The 22,757-nt window shown below is 47.0% G+C and overlaps 1 protein-coding gene across 2 annotated transcripts; it reads left to right on the plus strand.

Annotated features, from left to right (window-relative positions):
- Positions 1–1,563: 1,563 nt before the first annotated feature.
- Positions 1,564–22,491, plus strand: Nr2e1 (nuclear receptor subfamily 2 group E member 1). 2 transcript variants are annotated; one of them, XM_015499906.2, is made up of 9 exons: positions 1,565–2,377; positions 6,982–7,127; positions 10,477–10,564; positions 12,137–12,372; positions 13,689–13,835; positions 16,247–16,343; positions 16,731–16,880; positions 17,132–17,237; positions 20,918–22,491. In XM_015499906.2, exons 1-9 carry the CDS (start codon positions 2,353–2,355, stop codon positions 21,078–21,080), a joined length of 1,158 nt encoding a protein of 385 aa, XP_015355392.1. In that variant the 5' UTR covers positions 1,565–2,352; the 3' UTR covers positions 21,081–22,491. The 2 variants fall into 2 exon arrangements, with proteins under 2 accessions (XP_048640713.1, XP_015355392.1); XM_048784756.1 differs by lacking the exon at positions 13,689–13,835 and having other exon boundaries at positions 1,564–2,377; positions 20,918–21,368.
- The last annotated feature ends 266 nt before the right edge of the window (positions 22,492–22,757 follow it).

A 22,757-nucleotide genomic window follows, 5' to 3' on the forward strand; every position in this document is an offset into this window, starting at 1 on the left:
CGGAAATCCTTTTGCTCCCTGGGCGCGGAGTTCGAGCTTGCCTAGTCGCACACAGGGCTCGATGCGCACGCGTCTGCCCAACTTGACCGTAAAAAAAGAAAAAATGTTGATTTCTCGGCTTGTTACCTAAAAAATCTCTTAGGCTATGGCTTTGTCCCGCAATGCTCTAATCTCGTCCCAATTCGAAAGACCGAGGATGACTTAGGAAATAGTCATCCACCTCTTCTTCTTTCCGGGTCGCCCGGGCCCCCGCGCCCTGCTGGCTGCATTGTGAGGAGGACGCGGGATCCGGTGTGCGTGGTGTGCGCCGCCTGGGGCTTCAGGCCACAGCGAGATAGCTGTGGAAAGTTGAGGTCACGTGTTGAGGCCGCCAACCCGAATTAACAGCCTGCGCCCCCTGGGACGCTGGTGGGGGGTCGATCTGCGGCGTTCTCCGTGGGCTCGGGGAACTCAAGCACTCACTTCCATGCACAAATTCTATTTGGAGATTCAAGTTGACACCGAGTCCGGAGAAAGTGGAGGCCGGGGACTGGGGGCGGGAGGTAGGAATTACTTAGCGCTGGCCACCTCTCCTTCACCCCAGAACACCGTGCAAAGGGCCGGAGGCATGACCCCTGACCCCTGGCCAGGCCCACGCCCTGAGGAGAGGCTAGCAAGCTCTTGTTCAACAAGTTCAAGCTGCCCAAAGAGCTTAAAGAGAATTAATCTCTTAGTGATCGGAGATCACCGCTCTCTTGGCGTGCGCTCTCCCAGCACTGTGCAAGGACCAGGACGCCAGAGCTCAGAAATCGCGGGAAGGCTAGTGGGATGGGGCAGGAGTGGGGGACCTCTCCAGAATCTCTGAGCCTGGAGAGAGGGAGCCAGCGACGCCCGCTGGGGACAAGCTGCGGGAGGGAAAGCTCTGCTTTCCAGCCTCTCCAATGTGCATAACGGAGTCACCGGAGTTTCCTTCAGTTCCGGATGGGCCGGTTTTGCTTGGGAGAAACTGGCGTTGCCCTCCCCACACATCAAGTGCCCAAACCCACCACGCGGAAGGTCGAAGGAACGCGGTGCCTCCGCAAGAACCCGTCCCAGGCCCCATGACCGCACACAGCATCCTCAGCTCTGACTTTTCATAGAGAGTTGCAAAATGAATACATTACTCACCTCGGGCCAGATCCAAGTTTTACCCAACAGAAGAGGCACGGGACCAAGAATGAACCAACTCATGTGGCTATGTCCAGCGTGCACAATCACACACAAACACAGCCACCCCATTTCTTCCACGAATTTATCTGTCTGGCACTCTGGAGAGAGGGGGGAAAGCGTTTTGAGAAAGCCCCATCACCCCTCCCCTTCTCCCTTACCATGAAATATAATAATTCATTTTTATTACAAGAGCAGCACCGTCCTCACCATCACGCACGCACAGAGCCTCACTCCCATATTCACACTCTAACTCGTCAGCTCCGAGAGCGCCTGCATTTTCTTTGGGAGCCGCTTGGAGGTTCATTAATATCATTAGCATTTAACCCCCTCCCTCTTCCCATCTCCTCCCCGCACATGGCTGACGTCAGACCCCGCCAGGAGTTGGGGGAAAAGCTAAGTGGGCCAGGGACGCCCTATTCCCCTCCCCGCGGCTGCCTGTCAGAGCGCTTCTGGAGATATTTCAGAGGACCCAGCCCGCAGCGACAGGCACAAAGTCACGGGGTAATGAACTTCGGGGACCCTTTGCCGCTGCGTGCGCGGCTCTCCCCGGAAACCCGGACCTGGCCGTTTCTTCCCTCGGAAGATTTCCCAGCAATCTAGTTTTCCCACTCGGCTCTCGGGTTCCGGCAGCACGGAGCCCATCTGCCTCTGAGCCTGCGGTTGTGTTTTTCCATCTTTCTTTAGAAGACCAGCGGTCTGTAGAGATCTGCACACTCTGCATGCCTATGTAGAGGGAGAGGTTGAAGACTGAGTGACAGGAATGGGGAAAGAGAGGGATTTTACCCTTTTTGTTCCATAGGCAGACCATTTTTCGTGTCTCCATCTGTCTTTCAATACCCTTCTCGTACTGTCCTCCCTTCTTCAGCCTTCCTGTCCATCTCTCCATCTGTCTGTCCATGTGTATGTCCATCTTAAGCAGCAATCCCAGCAGCCGCAGTTTTGCAAGAGGCGGGAAGAAACTTAAGGATGCTTAAATTTCCACTGTGGAACGAATTCTGAGCACCGGGAGAGCAGCGCCGCGCGCGACCGATACCCACCTGTCGGGCCCCGAAGCTTTGCAGGCTGGAGGGCGGCTGGCGAGCTGCGGCGCCCGGCAGCGAGGCGGGCGCTGCCGGCCGGGACTCCGGCAGTGCCCACCAACCGCTCCGCCCCGGGACCGCCAGCATGAGCAAGCCGGCAGGATCAACAAGTGGGTACCTCTCCCCGCCGCGGTGGGGCCCAGGCGCGCAGCCTGGGGCGGGCTGGCGGGAGGCCGGGGAGATCCTGTTCGGTGCGCTGCGGCTCCTGAGCCCCGGAGAGGGATGTCAGCGGGCGAGTGCCCTTTGGCCCAGGTCCTCGTAGACCATGAGTCGGATGGTTTCGTGGAGAGTGGAGAGCAATTTCGTTGCTTCTGGATTGCTAGACTCCTCCTTTCTCTGGTGTGGTGGGAAGGTTGCGACCCACTCAGCCCACCAGTCCAGCGAGTTGTTTCCATTTAGCCGCCAGGTGCTGGGGATGGGAGGGGTGCGACGGGGGCGGGAACTGGGCCGCAGCTCCAGGCGGCAGCACAATAACACATTCGCTCAAAACTCGGAGCTCCAGCGCTCAAAAGCAACTCTCTGCAAAGCGGATTTTGAATGGAATGCTTTGCACCCCTTTTCTAGCTATTTCAAATAATCCTGCAAAACTGGGAAGCAGAAACAATTTAAAAGTCACATTTTCTTTAATCCTAAATCCGCGTAGGTCATAACTGGGGAATTTAAAGTATGGCGAACCACTCTAGCAAAGAGAGAACCAAATCCCTAATCCCAAGGACTTTTCGAGCCGAAGCTCAGCAGAGGCAGGAGTACGCGGCCTGCTCCCTCCGCGCGCTCTCTCCTTCCTCAAACTTCCTTAGCCGCTGCCACTCTCACCCACTGCCAACCCGTAGCTGACCTCTACCCACCCCACTGCGGGACTGCAGGGCTACTTGTGAGCGTGAGGACATTTGTGTGTGCAGTCCCAGCGGAACCCGAGAATGTGCAGGCCTGCGCCGGCGTTGGGAAAGCGAGGCCGCGGGGCTCGGATCTCCCCCCAGGCTTTTCAGTTCCCGCCTTCTCCGGGTCGGCGGCTGCGGGTTCCAGTGTACAGGACTGTGGCTGCCACAGCCCTCACATCCCGGAGTTCTCCCGCCGCCGGTGTGGTTTTCGCCTATAACATTTTTGACGCTCAGTGCGTCCTTCCCGCCCCCTCCCCCCTCACTCGCCCTCATTGTCCAGAGTCTTTGAAAGTTGGGAGAGTCCAAGATACTTGTGAGGACTGATAATGAAGTTCCACTTAGGAGGGATGCAATTCCCGCCCCTACCTTCCACCCCCGCAAGAAGTAGGTGGTGTTTTTATTTTGTTCACTTGTTTTGATTAGGGTAATGCCGTTTAAAAAAATTAGAGCAAAGTGAGCGTGAACAAAAAGAGAAAAGGAGGAATATTTCGGGCTAGAGCAGAGAGAAGAGAAGGGATCTTAGCCGCGACCGGAACACACAGTCGACCCTTGCGCAGGACTGGCGGGTCCCTCGGGCCTACCCTTGCCGTCACTGTTAGAATCTCCGGGAGGTGAGGCGGGCTCCCTTTTTGCTGCCCCAGTTCCCAGAGTGCCTGCCCTTCACTGGAGGCGCAGAAGGAGGCCTTTCCTGGGGCATTCTAAGTCTGTTTCAAAAAACGAAGCTCTCGGGCCTGGGCAGGCCTCCTGGCTCCTTCGCCCTGGGACAGGCCCTCAGTTCCCGCCCTGGAAGTAAGAAACCTCGAGCTCTTTTGCCCTCTTGGGGTGCGGAGATAACTGGGGGCTTGAAAGGTGAGGGTTCAGTGGCCAGGAAGTGGGCAAGCCCTCTCTGTGGACTGGACTACAGGCGGACCCTCAGGATTTGGGGGTGGGAGAAGGCAGAGTGGGCACATTAGTGAAACTTGAGAGCTTCCCAACTTGCCAAGCCTGCATTCGACCTTGGAAGCCTTAAGCCCGGCTCAAGTTGGACGCCGCTGCTGAGGTTGCTTAGGCCGGCAGGACAGCAGCCCCTGCCCCCAGCGCTGCTGCGCCCAGGCGCTCTTCAGACCTGTGGCTGCAGCCTGCCCGAAACCTGCGGCCCTCCAGCCGGGGGCGGCGAGGGGGTCGGCGCGCAGCAGGCCGGGTCAGGACCGGGCTGGACTGCGGAGGTCTTCATCTCCCGCCGAGCTCGGCTTCGCGCAGTTGGAGGGCAGAACGATGTCACCCGGAGCCCCGCCTGGGTGGTAACAAGACCCTGGCCAGTCACCCCTGCAGCCCAGACTAACTTCTTTCAACAGCCTCTGATGGTAATTACAGTAATCGAAGCTGCCATATATCTTTAGGCAATTATGACACACAAAAAGCCCCGAGGGGACCCCCTGGCGAGGGAAGTTAAGAACGGTTTTCCAGCCTGAGGAAACTCCGGCTCGCCTCAGGTCGGAGCTCGCTCGGCTTGCTAAATGAGAGGAGCTTTGCAACAGGGTCAACCAGTGTGTCTCGTGACCCCAAGTCACCCTAACGTGGCTGGGTGGCGGAATCTGAGGCACAGACCCGCTATGCCCAGGAATTTTCGCGTCCCTCCCTCCTGGGCCCCGCCCCAGCCCATTTTCCTGTCTCTAATCTGCCCCAGGAGCCTCGGCCCCGAGGTCTGCCCCCAAGGCAAGGCCGGCCTGCAGCGGTGGCGGCCCAAGTAGCCACCAACCGGGAGTCCGGGCCCAGGGAGCCAGAGAAGGGTCACCAATCCCTTCACCCCCATCGGATTCTCCAGGGAAGTGTGTCCTTGGCCTCCCGTCTGGATGGGAAGCGGGGAAGACCCCGTCACTGCTCCTCCCACACACTCATCTTGGCATCATCAAGAGTGCCAAGGGGAAGAGGAGGATAGCTGGGGCGACTTTATTGCTGGGCCCCAACACGGACTCCAGCGCTTCCAGAGCGCGTGTGATATGCAGAGGAGGATGGTGGCAAAAGACGGAAACCAATTTTTCAGCTTCCCGAGTGAGAGTGATGCAGCAGAGCTGGCCCGGCTCCTGGGCGGCCGTGAATTCCTCCGGGCTCAGTGACAGACTCCCTGAGGGGGTTGAGGACAAGACCCGCTGTGGCCTCCATGGGCTCTCTCCGGCCCCTCCCTCCCCTAGCACAACCTCCCCTCCCGCCCTGCGGGAGAGGGGGCGCCTAGGCGGTGGCCGCAGCGCCGAGCGCCTCCCCCCACCGTCCTTTGTCGCGGTCCGAATTCCCATGCTACTCTTTTTGACGGGTCACTGGTGGCTCTATAGGCAGGTGCTGCGGCGGGGTTGTAATTACCCGGGCTGAGCCTGGTGGTTACCAACCTCCCCTCACAGCCCGGTCCCCCTCTCTCCCCCCTCCACCTGAAGCTGAGGCCCCGGCCCCGGGTGCAAGCCCGACCCGATGCCTCGGAGTCCAAGCGAGTTTCCACCTGGGATGCCTCCCGGTCCCTCCCCAGGCCGCGTCCTCACCTTCCTAGTTCCCCTCGCTGAGTGGTCTCTGGCCTCTCCCGACCCCAATCTAAGTGCTCTGGGAGCAGCTGTCGAGTTTCCAAGAGGCCTGAGGTCTCCCGGGCCCAGACGGGAGGCCTTTGGACGGGTAGCGATGGGAAAATCAAGTGTTAATAAGTTAATTGTTATTAAGTAATATTTTATTAAAGTGTTAACACTTTTAAAAATACTCCCTTTGTTTTACGGAAGGAAGGATTTCTAAATCCCAATAAACGGATTCAGGCACTTGTTGGACTCTTGAACCTTAGAGGAAAACAATTCCCCCCTTTCTGAATTTTTGCATATTACCCTCTCCCTAACTCCCCCAGGGGCCGCGACCACCCCAGGTTCAGGGGGGATTCCAAGTAAAGTTCTCTGGAGCAGGAGTTCAGTGGGGGTGGGGAAACAGCCTAGAGAAATTAGAACCTTAAAAAAAAAAAAAAAATCAGCCTCTGCCAGCGGCAGAACGACCCGGAGGAAGACTCACATAGGACTAAATAAGAGGAGGCCGGTCTTTTAGGGTAAAAGAACTTGGAGAGTAGAAGAGATGGCTGTCCCACGCTATCGTGGGACAACTTAATGTCGCTCTCCTCTCTCTTCCTAGACCCGTGCTACTTTACGCAGAAATTTTTATCCTAAAAAATAATAATAATTTCTCAAAAGCGCTCCACCAAGCATTTTCTTAATAGGTAAAAAGAGAAAGTTGGGCAATTACCACTACCCTTATTATCATTAATAATCTGAGTATTAGCATCACAATAATAATCCTAATAATAACAACCGCCCGGCAGAGCTCAGAGAAAACTCTCGATTGCCTTCCAGCTGCCATCCCTGGTTCCAGCCGTGTTTGTTTTTCTTCTTTTCCCTTTTACATTTCAAGTTTGTCTCCTCGCGCGCTCACTAACAACTTTGTCTGTTAAATGCAAGAGCTGAGGAGGGAGGCGGCCAAACTTTCCGCGGAGCAGAAAGGCAGCGGCGGGCAGTGCTGCCGCCCGGGCCTGCTGTAATCTTTTATTCCAAAATGGGTCTCCGCGATTAGGGGAGACCCAAATACATGTAGCGGTGCATGAATAATGCTCATTGTAGGAAACTGACACTTGCTCAAGGAAAAAAAGTTTGACTATAAAATCACTTCATTATTTGCTTTTACCGCAGCTTCGATGCTAATCCCTTCAGAGGTCAGATTGCTTAGCATCTCTCTCTCCCTCTCCCCTTTCCTCCCTCTTCTCCGCCCTCCTCTCCCTCTTGCCTCTTACCGCTCCCCCCCCCGCCCCCGCCCCACACACCCTGTCTTCCCTGCCATTTCAGGCCGCATTTTAGATATCCCCTGCAAAGTGTGTGGTGACCGCAGCTCGGGGAAACACTACGGGGTCTACGCTTGCGACGGCTGCTCGGGGTTTTTCAAGAGGAGTATCCGAAGGAATAGGACATATGTCTGCAAATCTGGAAACCAGGTACCTTAGCCAGGGCTGCACTGCCCGGCTCCCCTCTGATACCTCCCCTTCCTTTGTGCCAAGGCCTCCTCTGCGTTTCCATGCTGCAGAGGAGAGGCCAGGCCCCGGCCTCTCCCTTCCTCTCCCCTCCTTCCTGCCCTAGCTCTGGGAGGCCCTTTGGCTCTGGAAAGGCCGGATAAGGTGAGGGAAGACAGATGAGTTTTCAAGAGGAAGTCTGAAATCTCATAGCCTTCCTACACTTTTTTTTTTTTAATCCCCTGACAGATTTTGACACTGGGTAAGGCCCTTGCCTAGTGGCTACAAGCCTGCCCAGGAGACCTAAGGAACTTTAGAATCTAAACCACAAGAATCAAGCAGGAGAAAGGGCTACCTTAAATTGCTTGCCCACCTGACCCCCATTTCTAGCAGCACCCAGGTTCAGTCTACTGACCACTGGCTGGGATGGCAGAAGTAAAGGCACATGGGCATATGAGTCAAGGTCACCACTACTAAGCCTTAGCTACTTGGAAGACAGAGACAGTGCTCTGAGATGGACCATCCCTTTTCAGCTAGGGAGAAGCAGAGCTGTTCTGAAAGTGGATGATGGGGCTTCAGCACCCATGTTACTTTAGCAGGGCCTTGTCAGAAAAGGGCAGGGTGAGGAAGAAGACCCAAAGAGGGTGTAACTGGGCTCCTTCCCAAATTCCCATATCTCCTTCCACCCTTTCTGCTTAGAAGATATGCCTAATTGTGTTTTAGTCTCCAAGAGACAGGGCATTCAGGGTATGAACTGAGTATGAGCCAAAGCTTTCAGACATTGTGAGCTAAAACTCCTGATTGACTCAGTTTACAGCTCAGTTATAAGCTTATTTCAACCTAGGAGATCAAACCTGCTGTTAGTACACTTTGCTCTCTCTTTAGCCAGACATACAGACCCTCAGTACAGAGTCTCTGCCTTCATTCCTGGGAAGATCCCTGAGAGGGCATTAGTCAGGAGGCATCCTTTGGTATCCAAAATGACACAAGGCTTTCACTAATTAATGTATATGATACACATGAGCACATGCATACCTCATCTGATGCTAGTGAATTATTCTGACTTCTTTTTCTGCAGGCATGTCTGCTCATATCAATTTCTGATAGCTTTGAATTGGCAGCAAATACATGAACATATTTGCATTCGGATGTCATTTTCAACTCTTCAGCCCTGTTACCTGTTTAATTGAATACTGAGATCTGTATCTGTTTCTAGCTTCACCTTATGGACACATCATCTTATAAACAGACATAGGACTGTATCCCAGTAGCTCCACAGGGCTGGGATTACTGTGTGTTTTCAGATTTGAACAGCTTCTACTTTGATAATCTTTTACTTTTGTGCAAGATGCAGAATTGGGAAGCCTCAGATGTTATGCTTGATATTTTAAAAGGAGGTGGCCATCCACACATATTGATTTCAGTCCAAGTATTTATACAGGAGGGATAATAGACTCATCAGGCCTGGTGTTCCTTTTCTTGCGAAGAGAATAAAGAGGCTGAGCTGAGGCGCTCATTCCTTCTTCTCTCAGCCTTCAGATATCTATATACATTTTATCTGATGTGAAGACACACTTAAGTACTAATAAAGGTTTCTAATTTGCATTTGCATATTTATCAGAATACTGGGAAGATATCATTTGGGGACAAACCTTTGATTGTATTTAATAAGTTCTTTAAATCTCTTTACATTGAGTTATTATACTGGCCCAAAATGCCCTGAAGAACACTCTTAAAAACTAATTTTTTTCTTTCCTCTCTTTTAAGACTAGGTAAATAAAATTTCAATTTGTCATTAATAGCAATGAAGACATTTAGACATTTTTATGAACTGTCTCCATCTTTACTTTAAACAAATAGACATATTATTTTATTTAGGTTTGTTTTTGGTGCTGGAGATTGAACCCAGGGTTTTATGCATGCTAAGGATGCACTCTACCACTGAGCTAGACCCCTGGCCCAAAGCAACATATTTTTAATTGGAGGAGTATAATCATATAAAACTAAACATTCAAGTGTGTTATTTTCCCTAAGGGATATTTCAGGAGCAAATGTACTTGCTCCTATTTCAGAGTATATGAAACAAAATATAAAGACATATATTTTATTTTCTTCCTTCCCACAACAAATGCAATGATGGCAACTTATATAAATATAGGAAAGCACCAAATTTCTTTGATATTTTCTGTGAATAAAATAACTATGCACAGCCTGTGGATGTAGCTCAGTGGTAAAGTGCTTGCCTAGCATACTCAAAGTCCTGGATTTGATCCTCGGCACCACCAAAAGTAATATTAAATAAAAAATAAAAAGTACATATTCCTCTTTATGTATCAATGCATATGTTCCCTCAGTAATTACACCTAACACTAAATAAATTCTGAAAGAAACCTAACCTGTAAATTTCCTCTTTTTATGGTCAACACTTTTTCCCCAGAAAACTGCACTAGGTAAAACACTTATTGTCTTACTTGTGTGGGATAAATATTTCTAAAGTGGCAACTACCCATTTGTCAGTTTTTATGCTAATACTATCTGTCCCTATTATCTTTTTGTCAGACAGTCCAAGTACTTATACAGGAGGGTGTATTTACACAGTAGACATTTCTAGATGTTCCCCAGACCTTGGGCTCTTCCTTTCATCCCCTCATCTTTTGTAGGAAGGCCTTGCCATCCTACGCACTCTGGCTTTTCTCTCACTCCCTGGGAATGCCTGTGTTTCCATTAATCTGAACTGAGGCTAGTTTTTAAGACTTGAGAGCTGTCTCAACAAGCTGGTTATAAGAATGGCCTCAAGTACAAAAGCAAAGGTGAGATAACAGAACAGTGAAGAATGAACGGGAAAGATTTATCTGTCAGATAAATGGGCTCACCCAGAAAGTGGCAAAAGAGGTAGACTGGAGACCTGAAAGCAGAAAGAATAGTTAACAGGGAGGAGGATGTAGGGTGGATCTTGACCCGCAAGACTGCTTCATACCAAGCTCAGGGCCAAGTCGCTGTCTTGGGTCCTGAAAAGTCTCTTCGTTACAAACCATTCTGCTACTGGCGAAACTGCCCTTCTTCTTTCAGCCCTGTGGGATCTGGCAAACCAGGCTTTCTGACCCTTCACCTGCTGAGAGGAGGACTTTTCCTTCTTGTCGATCCGAAGAATCAGGGGCTAACCCACTTGCAGGAGCCCTAGCTCGCTACCTGGCCCAAGTCTCTTTTCGAGAGCCTGCGGTTGCTGCCCCGGGGTCTGCCGTCTGGCGAGGTCCCTATGCCTTTCCTCTCGCCCTGGCACTAGAGGGGGCTTCTAGTCCCCCGGGGGCGGCTGACCTCCTGCACTCTGTTCCAGGGAGGCTGCCCGGTAGACAAGACACACAGGAACCAGTGCAGGGCGTGTCGGCTGAAGAAGTGTTTGGAAGTCAACATGAACAAAGATGGTAATCAGTACATCCCTTTATTCTTCTAATGTTGATTGAGTAGTAAGTAAATTATATATTCACATAATACATGGCACTCCTATGCATGCAAATCATCTCCTGAACACAACCCTTCTTTCCAGATGCTGGGAATTGGCCTCGGGCTTTCAGTCGTATCTGCTTCATCTTTTCATGAGTCACCCACACACCCCACTAAATTCCCCAGGACAAGGCCCATGCCCAAATCTGAAACTTGGCCCCCCAAAGCATCCTCAGAATGTCAGCGTTGGGGGGAACTCACGCAGCTCCAGACACGGTGTTTCCCGCCTGAGTCCTAGTCTTTTCGCCTTTTTTTTTTTTTTTTGCCATCCCCAAGACTGTTTTCCTCCCCCCAGAATCTCAATCTAGATAATCTCCTTGGGGGGAGATTGTGGCTGAGATGGTGGCGGGTTGGAGAAGAAATTGAGGCACGAAATCCAGAAATTCAAGCTCCTTTTTGCAAATTCACAGATGCCAAAATCAGTAGGTCCATTAGGCGGGTCAAGGCTTTTTCAGAGCCTTTTCTCGGTTCTACAGGAAAGCGAGAAAAGGGGTGACGCCTTGGCAGGGTGACGCCTTGGGTGCCTCCGACACCCAGTTCCCCTTGGGCTTCAGGATGCTTCTTGGGTATACAGAGCAGTCCGAGCTGAGTCCCCCATCGTGGCCTGGCGAGGGTCCTCCAACCCCGGGGGTGAACCGGGGGTTCTGGGCGGGAGGGCCGAATACTGTCTAGGGACAGGGTGTCGAGTGGGCCTTGGGGTGGAGGAGGCCTGGGCGGGTGGCAGCCGCCTGAGGCACAGCGCCTCTCTGGGAAAGCTCCTTCCTCCGCTGCTCAGGAGGAAGGAGGGAGCGTCCAACCTGTTGAACTTCTGTATTGACAAGTTGTCAAGCTCGGCGGGCGGAAGATTGCCCTGAATTAATTTGTTTGTTTAAACTGTTGGTGGTAATTGTCACATCTCCCCTGCCTTCCTCCAGCGCACTCGGAGAGGAGCTCTCCCATGTCCCATCCCCCAGCGTCCCCGGGGCTCGGGTCCTTTTCTCTTGGGGCCTTGAAGGCCAAAGCTATTCCTTTGGGGGCGGGTCTGGAGGTCGGGGGAGTTGTTTTTGGGAGGAGCTGGAAATATCTGTCCAGAGACTTTGTGCCTAGATGTGAGTGACACTCCCTCTCCCCGTCGTGGGGGCTGGGGGGAGGCAGGGCACTTCGCTACTCCTGCCCAAGAGTCTGTGGTTAACTTGCTAGCCCCTGGGTGAGAATGAGCCCTGAACCCACGAGAACACTTTTAGTTTTGCTTAAAGCCATAATATTATGGTGGCCCTTGGGATACAGGCTCCTCTTCTTGGCCTCAGCTTCCTAATCCATACAATGTAGGAGTTAAACGCTAACACAGCGCCTTCTGCGCTCACATTCCCTCTCCCTCCCTCTCTGCGCCTCTCGGGTGACTTCCCAGCCCTAATGTGACATTGGGATGGAGGCAAGGTGGCGCTGAGCACAGAGCGGCCAAGTGGGCGGCATCTCTGATCCTGAATGTGTTGTCCGCCTGTTCATCTCTGTAGCTGTGCAGCACGAGAGGGGTCCTCGGACATCCACCATTCGCAAACAGGTGGCCCTCTACTTTCGTGGACACAAGGAGGAGAACGGGGCAGCCACGCACTTCCCGTCCGCTGCTCTGCCAGCTCCCGCCTTCTTCACCGCGGTCACACAGCTGGAGCCGCACAGCCTGGAGCTGGCCGCAGTGTCCGCCACTCCAGAGCGTCAGACCCTCGTGAGCCTGGCTCAGCCCACACCCAAGGTCAGTGGTCTTGCTGGGCCCTAAGAGACTCGAACCTAGCAGAGGGTGAAGTAAGGCTCACCGAATTCTTCCAAATTGTGATGAGTTCAGACAAAAGACTTCCTGGGTGCTCACCTTTAGGCTTCTCACTCTCTCCTCTGAGCCAAAGATTCTCAAACTTTAGTGTAGAGTCGCCCTACAAATGTAGTGTACAGTGGCTACAAATGTGGACTACCAGGACCATAACCCAGAAATTCCCTTTCAGCAAGTTTGGGGTGAAGGCCAAAAACTTTCAACTTTTGGAAACCCCAGCAGTGATTGGTGGTGGAGTGGAGCTTGTCCAACCCCGGGGTGGGGGGTGGGCAGCCTTAGGTGTTCCCAAAGGCCAGAAGAACAGATTTTTGTTTTAGAAAAAAGCAGTCAGCTCATCTGGAGTAAGGGCTCCCAAGTTGTGAATCTCTGGGATCTATTATCTTGGGCAAAGTGGTGGGTCTCCAAAGCGGTGGTACAAGAGAGAAATGTGTAGATCGCACTGTTACTGCTCCCCTTACTGCCTTAAGAGACACAAGGATTTACATCAAGATTGAGCCCCTACTTGCAGGGTCACAGCCTGAACCACCTGGGAAGGCGCCACCTAGGGACTATTTTCCAGGCCTCCAGCGAATACCTCACCAAGGTTCCCATTCCAGAGGGAGAAGGGCCCAGGATTTTCCCTAGAGGAGGGCCAGCTGCAGCCCCACACTGCAGGGAAGCCAAACACCTGGGCACATACACACGCACAATATTTAATATTGCTTTCTTACCCTTGATGTGTATAATAAGCTTGGAAAAGTAGTGTTATGAATATGTTGTCAGTTATGAATGGGAATGCTCTGTGAATGATTAAGATGTCTAATTGAAATATTTCCATAATATACTAATCCTTTCTAAAAATACTCATATGCATATTTGTGTTTGGGATGTCTATTAATTTATACTTTTTTCATATCTATTTTTATTTACACAAATGCAAGCCGCACTTGTTTAAACTGGGAGACAGGCCTGGTACTTGGCTCAGCCCAAGGAAAATTTCCTGTAGGGGATAGAAAAGTCAGACACCCCTCTGGAAGGGAAAAGCCCCCAAAGAGTGGAAATGGGCCTTCCTCAACAGGTATTATTTCCAAAACTCTGTAGATGCAGATGTGTGGTTTTTACCCACCTATGGCAACTGTACATTTAAGGGGAACCTATAGATTTCTTTCCATCCCCTCCCCTGCTTTATTTAGAAAATCAAAAGTGTAGCACTTCTTCCAAAGCTATTGTTTCCTCACGTCCAGGTGTCTCTCTTTCCCTCCTAGTACCCCCACGAAGTGAATGGTACCCCAATGTATCTCTATGAAGTAGCCACAGAGTCAGTGTGTGAATCAGCTGCCAGGCTTCTTTTTATGAGCATCAAGTGGGCTAAGAGTGTGCCAGCTTTTTCCACGCTGTCTTTGCAAGACCAGGTATGATCAACAGGACACAGAAGTCTTGTGAGAAAGGGGGTTGGGGGACTGGGGTTGTGGCTCAGCAGTAGAGTGCTCATCTAGCGAGGCGCTGGGTTCGATCCTCAGTACCACATAAAATAAATAAAATAAAGGCATTAATCCAACTACAACTAAAAAATATTAAAAAAAAAAAAAGAAAGAGAGTTGGGAAGGAAGCAATAGTACTCAACCATATCAAAAGGTACAATACCTCAGTACCTGGATAAATCACCAAGGTAGGCATGCATTTTTAGGCATAATGAAGAAACCATTTATTTTTACCATCATCTTTCTAAAAATTCAAGTTATCTGCCTATGGAATTGTTAGTAAGAAATGCAATTATGTTATTTCAGAAAAGCTGGATCTGATCTATGAAAAACACATATAAGAACATTATCGCTTTTTTAGTTTAATGGAAACATCAAATTTAGCCTCAAATTTTAAAATGTGAATGCTTTTTAAAACCATTGGGAAAAAAATAGTGTTTTCTTGGGAACATTGGAACTGTGAGAAATAGAAGGTGGTAAGAGTATTCACCCATGAGATTTTTGGAATTAGTCTCATCATATCATATTCTCAGCTTTATATTTTCCATTGAGATTTTAAAGATTTTAACTATTGATTCATCTGCATGTGAAATTAAAGAGCACATTGCACACCTCCTGTAGGCTAGCATCTTTTGTGATTCTTTAAGTGTTTTTAGGCATTTTGTAAACAAATAGGCATTTTGCATAATTCTGTGGTTACAATGACATTCAGAGGCAGGAAAATTATGTGCAGCTAAAAATTGCATTGTGCCAAAACCCAGAAATTTTGTTGTTAGGAATATCAATAATGGCCCCTGCCAGCATTTTTCTAACTTTAAGGGAAAGAAAAGAAATTGAAGCATTTACAGCCGTTGACTATTACCTATGCATTCACAGAAATTAATGACAAATTTCCCAGAAAGCTAATATATAGGTTTTTTTTTTTTTTATTCTTTCCCTCTCCATGCTGGAGATGAACCCAGGGCATCTTATAGGCTATTGCTCTACCACTAAGCTATGCCCCCAGTTCTAGTAAGTAGTTCTAAAAGGCAAAGATTTAACTCTTCATTTTATACCCAGTTAAAGCATAATAGTGAGCTTTAATATGAAATATGTTTCCTTTAGAAAGACTGGGCAGAGCTGGAGATGCAGCTCAGTGGCCCTGAGTTCCATCCCTAGCATCCCAAAAACAAAACAAAAGAAAGACTGGGCAATGTGTTAAAAATATTTTATCTTCTAGCATGAAATATATCCATAATTACATACAGTTTACCTTGCACTTTACAATTATTATTTCCTGTACTTAATATGATAAAACTTAAAAATAACACATTTGAAAATTCAAACTTTCCATTTGTTTGTGATTTTGGTAGCAAGCCTTCATGATTCTTAGCTCCTAAAAGGAAATTCTTTCATATTAATCATTCAGAATTGGCTGAGTTTTGAGAGATTTCTTTCAAAACTAGAGATTTTTTTCAAGCCTGTTAGATCCTATCTTTGACCAAGTTTACTGGTTGGCTCTACGCATTTGCTCTGTTCGTGTGTATGTGTGTGTTTGTATGTGTGCAAATTGGCTATATTTTTTTTGCTCAAAACAAGTATTTGTAGACTCTTTAATCCAAACAGAATTTACTTACTGTCTGCCACTTAGCCCTAAGCAAACTGCAGTGAAGTGGAATCTAGTATATTAATTTGGGAAAGGAGGCAGATTTTCATTTTAAATATTCAGTAGCGCATTTTATTAGAATGAAAATGACAAGCACCTTGATGCTGTCCACTTATGAGTCTAGGAAAAATCAGGCAGTGAGATGAGGTAAACTCAGCAAAACCCGATTAACATAATTATACCCTGATTTTCCACATGCCTCTTGGGAATTAGTGATCTCTCTTTCTCTCTCTCCCTCTCCCCCCTCTCACCAACCCAACCCCCTCAACCTTCCAGGAAGATGGGGACCCACACTTGTCAGCTTAGTCAGGAATCCTCTTCCTGACAATAACAGCCTTCTGTACTGGGGAGTCCACCTGCCATGCACTGGTGATATTTCTTAGATCCTGGGTCTCTGGAGAAGTTTCTAGGTGGTCAGGAATGGGTGGATATAAGGACAAAAGGGGTGAATCCTCTTCTGAGAGAAGCAAACTTTGAGGAATTGGAACGGCTGACTCTCAAATGCATGTGCACATCTATAGGCACCTTTTCAAAAAGGAAAATATGGGAAATAAGGGAAAGCTAGATTATTTGGAAAAAAATTACCAAAGACAGGCATTTAAAGCACTTTTTAAAATAATGGAAATTTACATGCTGAAATTGTTTATAAATTTATAAATTACACACTATATTATATTATACATCTATTGTATGACAGCTGATGCTTTTGGAAGATGCTTGGAGAGAACTGTTTGTTCTAGGAATAGCACAATGGGCCATTCCGGTTGATGCTAACACTCTACTGGCTGTATCTGGTAAGAATTGCACAATTTAATGACTTTGTTGTAGAAATTACCATAAAAATACATTACTGAAAAAAGAACAACATGTAAAGAATAACAAATTCCTGCTGAACAATAGAGTATACCTGTCATTTATAAATCTATATTTAAATGCAAATAATGTTGTTTTGTTGTATTCATGACTGCTTGCATTGTTATTTAAATGCAAATTACTGTGTTTGTTATCATCCAAGAGAAGATTTTATATTAACTTTCATACAATATAGCCAGTTTACATGGAATCAGATATCTTAGAGTGACAATTGAATAGATATTGATATTCAAGATTTTGTAAAAAATCAATATTAAATCATGAAAATGCCTTCATATTAGAATATTTATCCCGTATTTTTATTCTAGGCATGAATGGTGACAACACAGATTCCCAGAAGCTGAACAAGATCATATCTGAAATACAGGCTTTACAAGAGGTGGTGGCTCGGTTTAGACAGCTCCGGTTAGACGCTACTGAATTTGCCTGTCTGAAATGCATTGTCACTTTCAAAGCTGGTAAGTAGACCCAGATCCCTGTCTCTTCTTCTCCAGTTTTGCAGCCTCATTAATTCAGCCACCTCAAAGTCTAGACTGACCTTCACAAAAAGAGGTGATGTTTTCAAGAGAATTGATCTACTTATGCTGGCCCCATCTTCAATGGCTGTGGTGACCCGAATGCTCTCCTGATGGGGACCCATTTCCAGAGCAGTGCATTCCCACAATATTTTCTGTGTTGCCTATCACAGTTTCCTGGTCTTCATTTCTAGTTCCTACACACAGTGGTTCTGAACTGAGAAGTTTCCGGAATGCTGCCGCCATTGCAGCTCTTCAAGATGAGGCTCAGCTAACTCTCAACAGCTACATCCATACCAGGTGACTCTTGTTTGCCTTGAACATGTACTTAAGAAAATTGCTTCCATTGTGAATGTGCAAGCAGGCAGGAATAAGCCAATCTAAACATTGTGACTAATTATCCTGTTGCCTACCAGTTAATTTAGTTAGAATTTATGTCCTCACCCATCTCTCAGGGTGGGTGAGAAGAGCAAATCAAATTAGGTGATCAAAGTGAAAGCTTTGTGAGAAACATTACAACTGTCCTGGATGAACAAGTTGACCAAGATAGTTAAACATGTTTGCATGAATGGATATGGGAAGGATCAAAAGCCAAGTCTAAAGTTTTATGGTTGGTATATTAAATAATGGTTACATTATTCTTGATTAAAGGTAAGATGCCTTTCCTTAGATGCCACTCCCAGTAGAAGGACCAGAGAACTTTCTAGAGAAGCCATCTTTACCCCTAACATAACTGCTATTTGGCTTCAGTGATGGGTATCTGTCATTTTGGCTACTAGCAACCACAGGTTACTTCTGGCCAACCAGGGCCCTCTGGTAGAGGCTGCCCTAGCTATTTGTAGAAACTCTTCAACAGCACTGGGCAAGCCCACCAAGAGGTGTAGACTTTCTGATTCCATTTTCAGATGCAAAATGGATGCAAGAGCAATTGGAGCCTCTCTAGCTTCCTAAGACAGGACTGTGGTGGATATGAGATAGAACAGAATTGGCTATTCTTGTTTATTCTCTAGACTGATCTTGAAAGGGACCTGGGAAGGCCTGCCTCCATCATCTCAACATCAGCCATAGACACTGTGGTGGGAATAACTACATGAAATAGGTAGAGGTCATCGGTGCCTCCCTCACATGAGTGCTCGGAGAAATCCCAAGTCAGCTCTATCAGTTTGGAGTGACACCATTTCTGCTAGGATCTCCTTTTTAGTATCATAAATCCTCTTTTGAAAGCTGAATGAATAAAAGTTTACCTGCACATGGAATATCATTGAAACTATGTTGAAAGACAGTGTATGTGTATATGTTTTTCCAAAGTAAAGTGCCGTAGTTTGAAATTTAAAATCCATGTTGAATTTCAGAACATATCTATAGTAACAATGTTTGTTCAAAATGACAAAATGAAAAAAGCAAAACAAAGACAAATGGACTAGTACATAATTTGCACACTTTTCTTCCACTAAAGTCTGACGTTTGACATTTAGAGCTGATAGGATATTAAGAGCACCAAACTAAGAATGGGATGCTCAGCCTTTGGTTCAGTCAAGCCTTTGCTGAGTACTTGCCATGCACAAGGCTCCAGGTGGGCATCGTGGGATGCCAGAAAGACAAAAGACATGCCCCTTTCCATTATGTACAGTGGGCAGAGATGTCACTCCAGTTCACACCAGAGAGGAGAGAAAAGTAAAATGGGAAGTTGGAGAGATCAGTTGGAAGGGGGTGAGGAAAATCTGGAAAAGCTGACTGATGTGAGTTGGTCCTTGAATGGTGGAAGGATTTCAGCAGGGAAGAGGGGGTGCAGCAAGCCAGTCGGTGAGCTGATGGCAGTGTTGTGGGAGGTGCCAGAGAAGTGTGCCAGGGGGAGGGCTGGGAGCCTGGCACACCAGAAGCTGCCCACAGAGTGGTCCAGGAGAATTCCGTTCTTTCTATATAAGAGAAACAACTAGTCCACTACATCTTTTTCACTCCTCAAGGAAATGATCTGTAGGAGGACTACTTCTGCTTCAGCATGAGTTCTTATTTCATGATAACAGCTACAGCTATAGCTTAATATCTAGGGTCATACATGTGACATAAATGATGATGTATTCCTTAGCTCTTTCAAATCAGTTAGTCTTCTTTCCTCCAGCACTTTCCTGTCTAGGAAAATAAAATCTGAAATTGAAATAAAAAGTTAATGTGCAAATTGAGCTAATTGTTACAGCTCTGTAAATTATTTCTCTATCTAGGACATTAGTAAAAGGCTAGAAAATGGCATTTCACAAAACTATGTTATAACTGAAGTTCAAATACAGATCTCTGTGGTAGACACAAAACGTTCAAAATGGGAAAAGAAACTTCTTATTATTTGTGCTAATGGATGAAGTCGGAGCTATAAATGTTCTAAAAAATAGTTTTGAGCAGTTAGATTTTGTCTCTCTCACACATTGTTACTGTTTCTGGGTGGTACATTACTCCACATGTAATAGACAATTAATTCTTGTTGACTGACGCCAACCAGCCTTTTCCCAAATAGAGAATAAAGGAAGTGGGTGAGTAAATAAGTGGAAAACTATTCATAGAAAGTTAATAATTAATTATCTATGGATTTACCAAAAATGTATGCTTTCTGAGCATCATTATTTCCCACAATGGTTTCTTACCATGGGCAATCGTTGGCATATGGGGTGGATGCTGCAGACAAGGTGCAGCTTGTCTAAGTAGCCTCTGCCTCAGACCCTCTGCATGAAGAAGGACTGTTGATGAGAGAAAGTGGTCAAAGTGACAGAAAGACATGAGACATGGGAGAACCCTGGCAGATACATTCAGCAAGGAGAAAAAATGATGTATTTTATGTTTTCTTTTGTTTTAATGTAGATAAACTTCATTTTTTCCTATCACATTTTTAAATGTGGTCTGGTGGCCCCTGTCCATGGTGGTCATGCATGAAGTTGGGTAGTGTAAGAGCCAAATGAGGTCCTCAGAGACCCATAATGAATTATATGCCTCGTATCCAGTTGAAGAGAGAGACTCTTATTTATTAAGAGACAAGAATGAAAGTTGCTCCCCTGGACTCTATCTTCAGGGTGGAAATACCAGGCAATTAAACACAGCTACCAAATTCCTTTAAAAGAATTTTGATATCTCTGTTTCCAGCACCTTGTGGATTGGGTTGAACTTGGCTTAGTCACACAGCATGCCCTGCAGCTTGTTTTTTTAGGTGGTTTGTTTCAGTGGAGGAACCCCTCCTTGTGGAGCGAATTGATATCTGATTTTAAGCTATTGGTAGGGGTATGGGGGCTGCAGTGAGAAGGTGGCTTACAGGCATCTAAAGACAGCAGGAAATTGAACTTGCACATCTGAGTACAGATGTATGTTGGACATCAAGAGAGGAAATTGTTAAGCAATTTCTCACATATTTAATTATATGCCAATTTCATTGACATGAAAGTTGGGTGGCACTGCCACCCAACAGAACTTAGTCTTTAATTTGCAGTGTAATAAGGATGGAATTATTCCTGAGAGTGACTAAGTATAATGCCTGAATAATAATTTGGAGAATTGCTTAGAAAAAGAAACCATTTAATTTGAGGGAAGTAGCCTTGTGAAGGAGACTTGAGGACTAGAAAACGAAAGTTCTATTACTGTCTTTATCATCAGCGCCATAGTCATTTTCTACAGTGGCAACGTTAAGTTTGTTATTTGGCTTAAAGTTGGTATTATGTTTCTTAAGACTCTTCTTTTTCTGAACAAAATGCAACCCCTTTGCTAATGCAGAGAGAGTCACCGTGTGATTTGTGCCGTGTCGTTAATCTTCTCCGTGTCTCAAGTAGTCCACCTGCAAGACAGGAACAGTAGTACCTGTCCAGGGCTCTCCTGCAGGGGCAGGATGTTATTTAAGAGGCCCACATCAGGGAGTTATACTGGAAATGGTGTGTGTTCAGGTTCAAGATGTTAATTCCCATTTGAAAGGGGCTCTGACATTGCTCTCACGGCTTCTCATATTCCAGATACCCCACGCAGCCTTGCCGCTTTGGAAAACTCCTGTTGCTTTTGCCAGCTTTACGTTCTATCAGCCCATCAACCATAGAAGAAGTGTTTTTCAAAAAAACCATCGGCAACGTGCCAATTACAAGACTGCTTTCAGATATGTACAAATCCAGTGATATCTAAGCTCTCAAAGTACCCACTTTTCAGGATGGGACAGTATCAGATGAACTTCTACCCATGGAGAACAAGCCTCAACTAACAAACCCTTCAGGAAGCAGAAACCTGGGAATGTGTAGCCTTCAGGAAAAAAGTGCCAACTGACACACAACAGTTCCAGTAGCTAAGACCTGCTGCCTCCACCAGGGCAGGGCAGCCAGGAAGGAAAGGGGGTGCAAGAGGACTGCGTGGCAGGAAGTCACAGCTGCTGTGCCCTGGGAGGGGAAAACTGGGGGCTGCCACAGGCCGAGCTGTTCTGCCTCTGACCTGGAAGATCTGGCCAAGCTTCAAAAGCTGAAAGACGAGTCGTACTTTCCTTTCCTTATTAGCACATAGAGTTGGGTGATCCAATATAGTTCTGTGTATAACATCGTACTGCAGCCTTCGGAACTATGTTATGTTGGAGAATTTATTTTAAAAAGAATGGTTAGGTTTGAAATCAAGAGTATTATCAAAAGTTTCCCTTCTATTGTAATACATCATTAAGTGGCCTTCAGAACCGAGTTAATACGTGAAAATTAGCTTATGCTGTGTGATTTGCTTTTCCTCTATCTCCTTTCCCCCTTTCTCTTCTTTTTTTTCCTTGTCTTCTTCTCCACACACCCCCCCCACCCGCCAACTTTTCCTTTTCCTTCTCTTTTAATACCATAGGCCAGGCAACCTTGTCAAAGGAATTGGTGGACATAAATGAGATTCTCACCAGGATTTCAGGTTGGATGACATCTCAAAGATAGAAGAGCTTTACTAAAAAGAACACAAGTCGAGGGAAGATGAGTAAAAACAGCAAAACCAAATAAAGTGGAGATGAGTGATTGAGTGAGGCAGATTGCTGTCCCTTTAAGGTCGTGCTGAAACCAAAGGCAATGGGGTCCACACTCGTGGTTCAGCAAGTCACAGCAGACGGTAAACAAAAGCGGACACAATGCCAGAAGGAACTTCAAGGAGATGAGCACCAAGCAGTTTCCCTATTGATCCATTGCTAACAGCCTGAGACTCTTCAATGCCTTTCAGAAAACTCTGGTTTCTAGTAAAGCCTTGAATGCCCGCGCGCGCGCGCGCGCACACACACACACACACACACACACACACAGAGGCACACACGCGCACACACACACACACATGCACCACATCATCCTATGCTATAAGCTGCTCCTTTGGTATGAATCTATACTTATGGAAATGTAGAAACAAACATTTTTAAATAGCTGCTGTACTTTTCACATTTTGATTTATTAGGTACTAGCACTGAGAAGAAAATTTCAGCACTTGGACTATCATAGGAGGAGTAAAACTTTTCTTGTACAAAGTGAATTAACTGATTTGTGAAGTTAAAAGGTTGTACTCATTGTATTTACAAAGAATAAAAATATATTGAATTTAAACAAACTCTGCCTGATTTCTTTACCACCCTCCCTGGTGGGTTCTCACTCCCCAGATATGAGGTGGCAGCAGCTACAGCTGCTGTTAAAACCAAGGCTCAGAGCACTGCAGCACAGAGCCGAAGGAACAGAACCACAAAGGCAATTTCCTTTTTACAGTGAATCCCATTTGTAAAATGATGAATAAAGAAATAAAACATAAGATTCCGTTCTCTACAGCTCTCAAACGTAATTGCATCTGTTAGAAAAATTGCTGTGTGAGGAA

The sequence above is a fragment of the Marmota marmota genome, unplaced genomic scaffold (genome assembly GCF_001458135.2).
Source record: "Marmota marmota marmota unplaced genomic scaffold, marMar, whole genome shotgun sequence".
NCBI lineage: Eukaryota > Metazoa > Chordata > Mammalia > Rodentia > Sciuridae > Marmota > Marmota marmota.

Bases quoted from the DNA above. Each gene is read 5' to 3' on its own strand.
- Nr2e1 (XM_015499906.2), top strand. From the start codon at position 2,353: ATGAGCAAGCCGGCAGGATCAACAA. The intron at 12,373-13,688 runs GTCAGTGGTCTT...TTTCCCTCCTAG, and splicing joins TGGCTCAGCCCACACCCAAG to TACCCCCACGAAGTGAATGG. The intron at 13,836-16,246 runs GTATGATCAACA...ATTGTATGACAG, and splicing joins CGCTGTCTTTGCAAGACCAG to CTGATGCTTTTGGAAGATGC.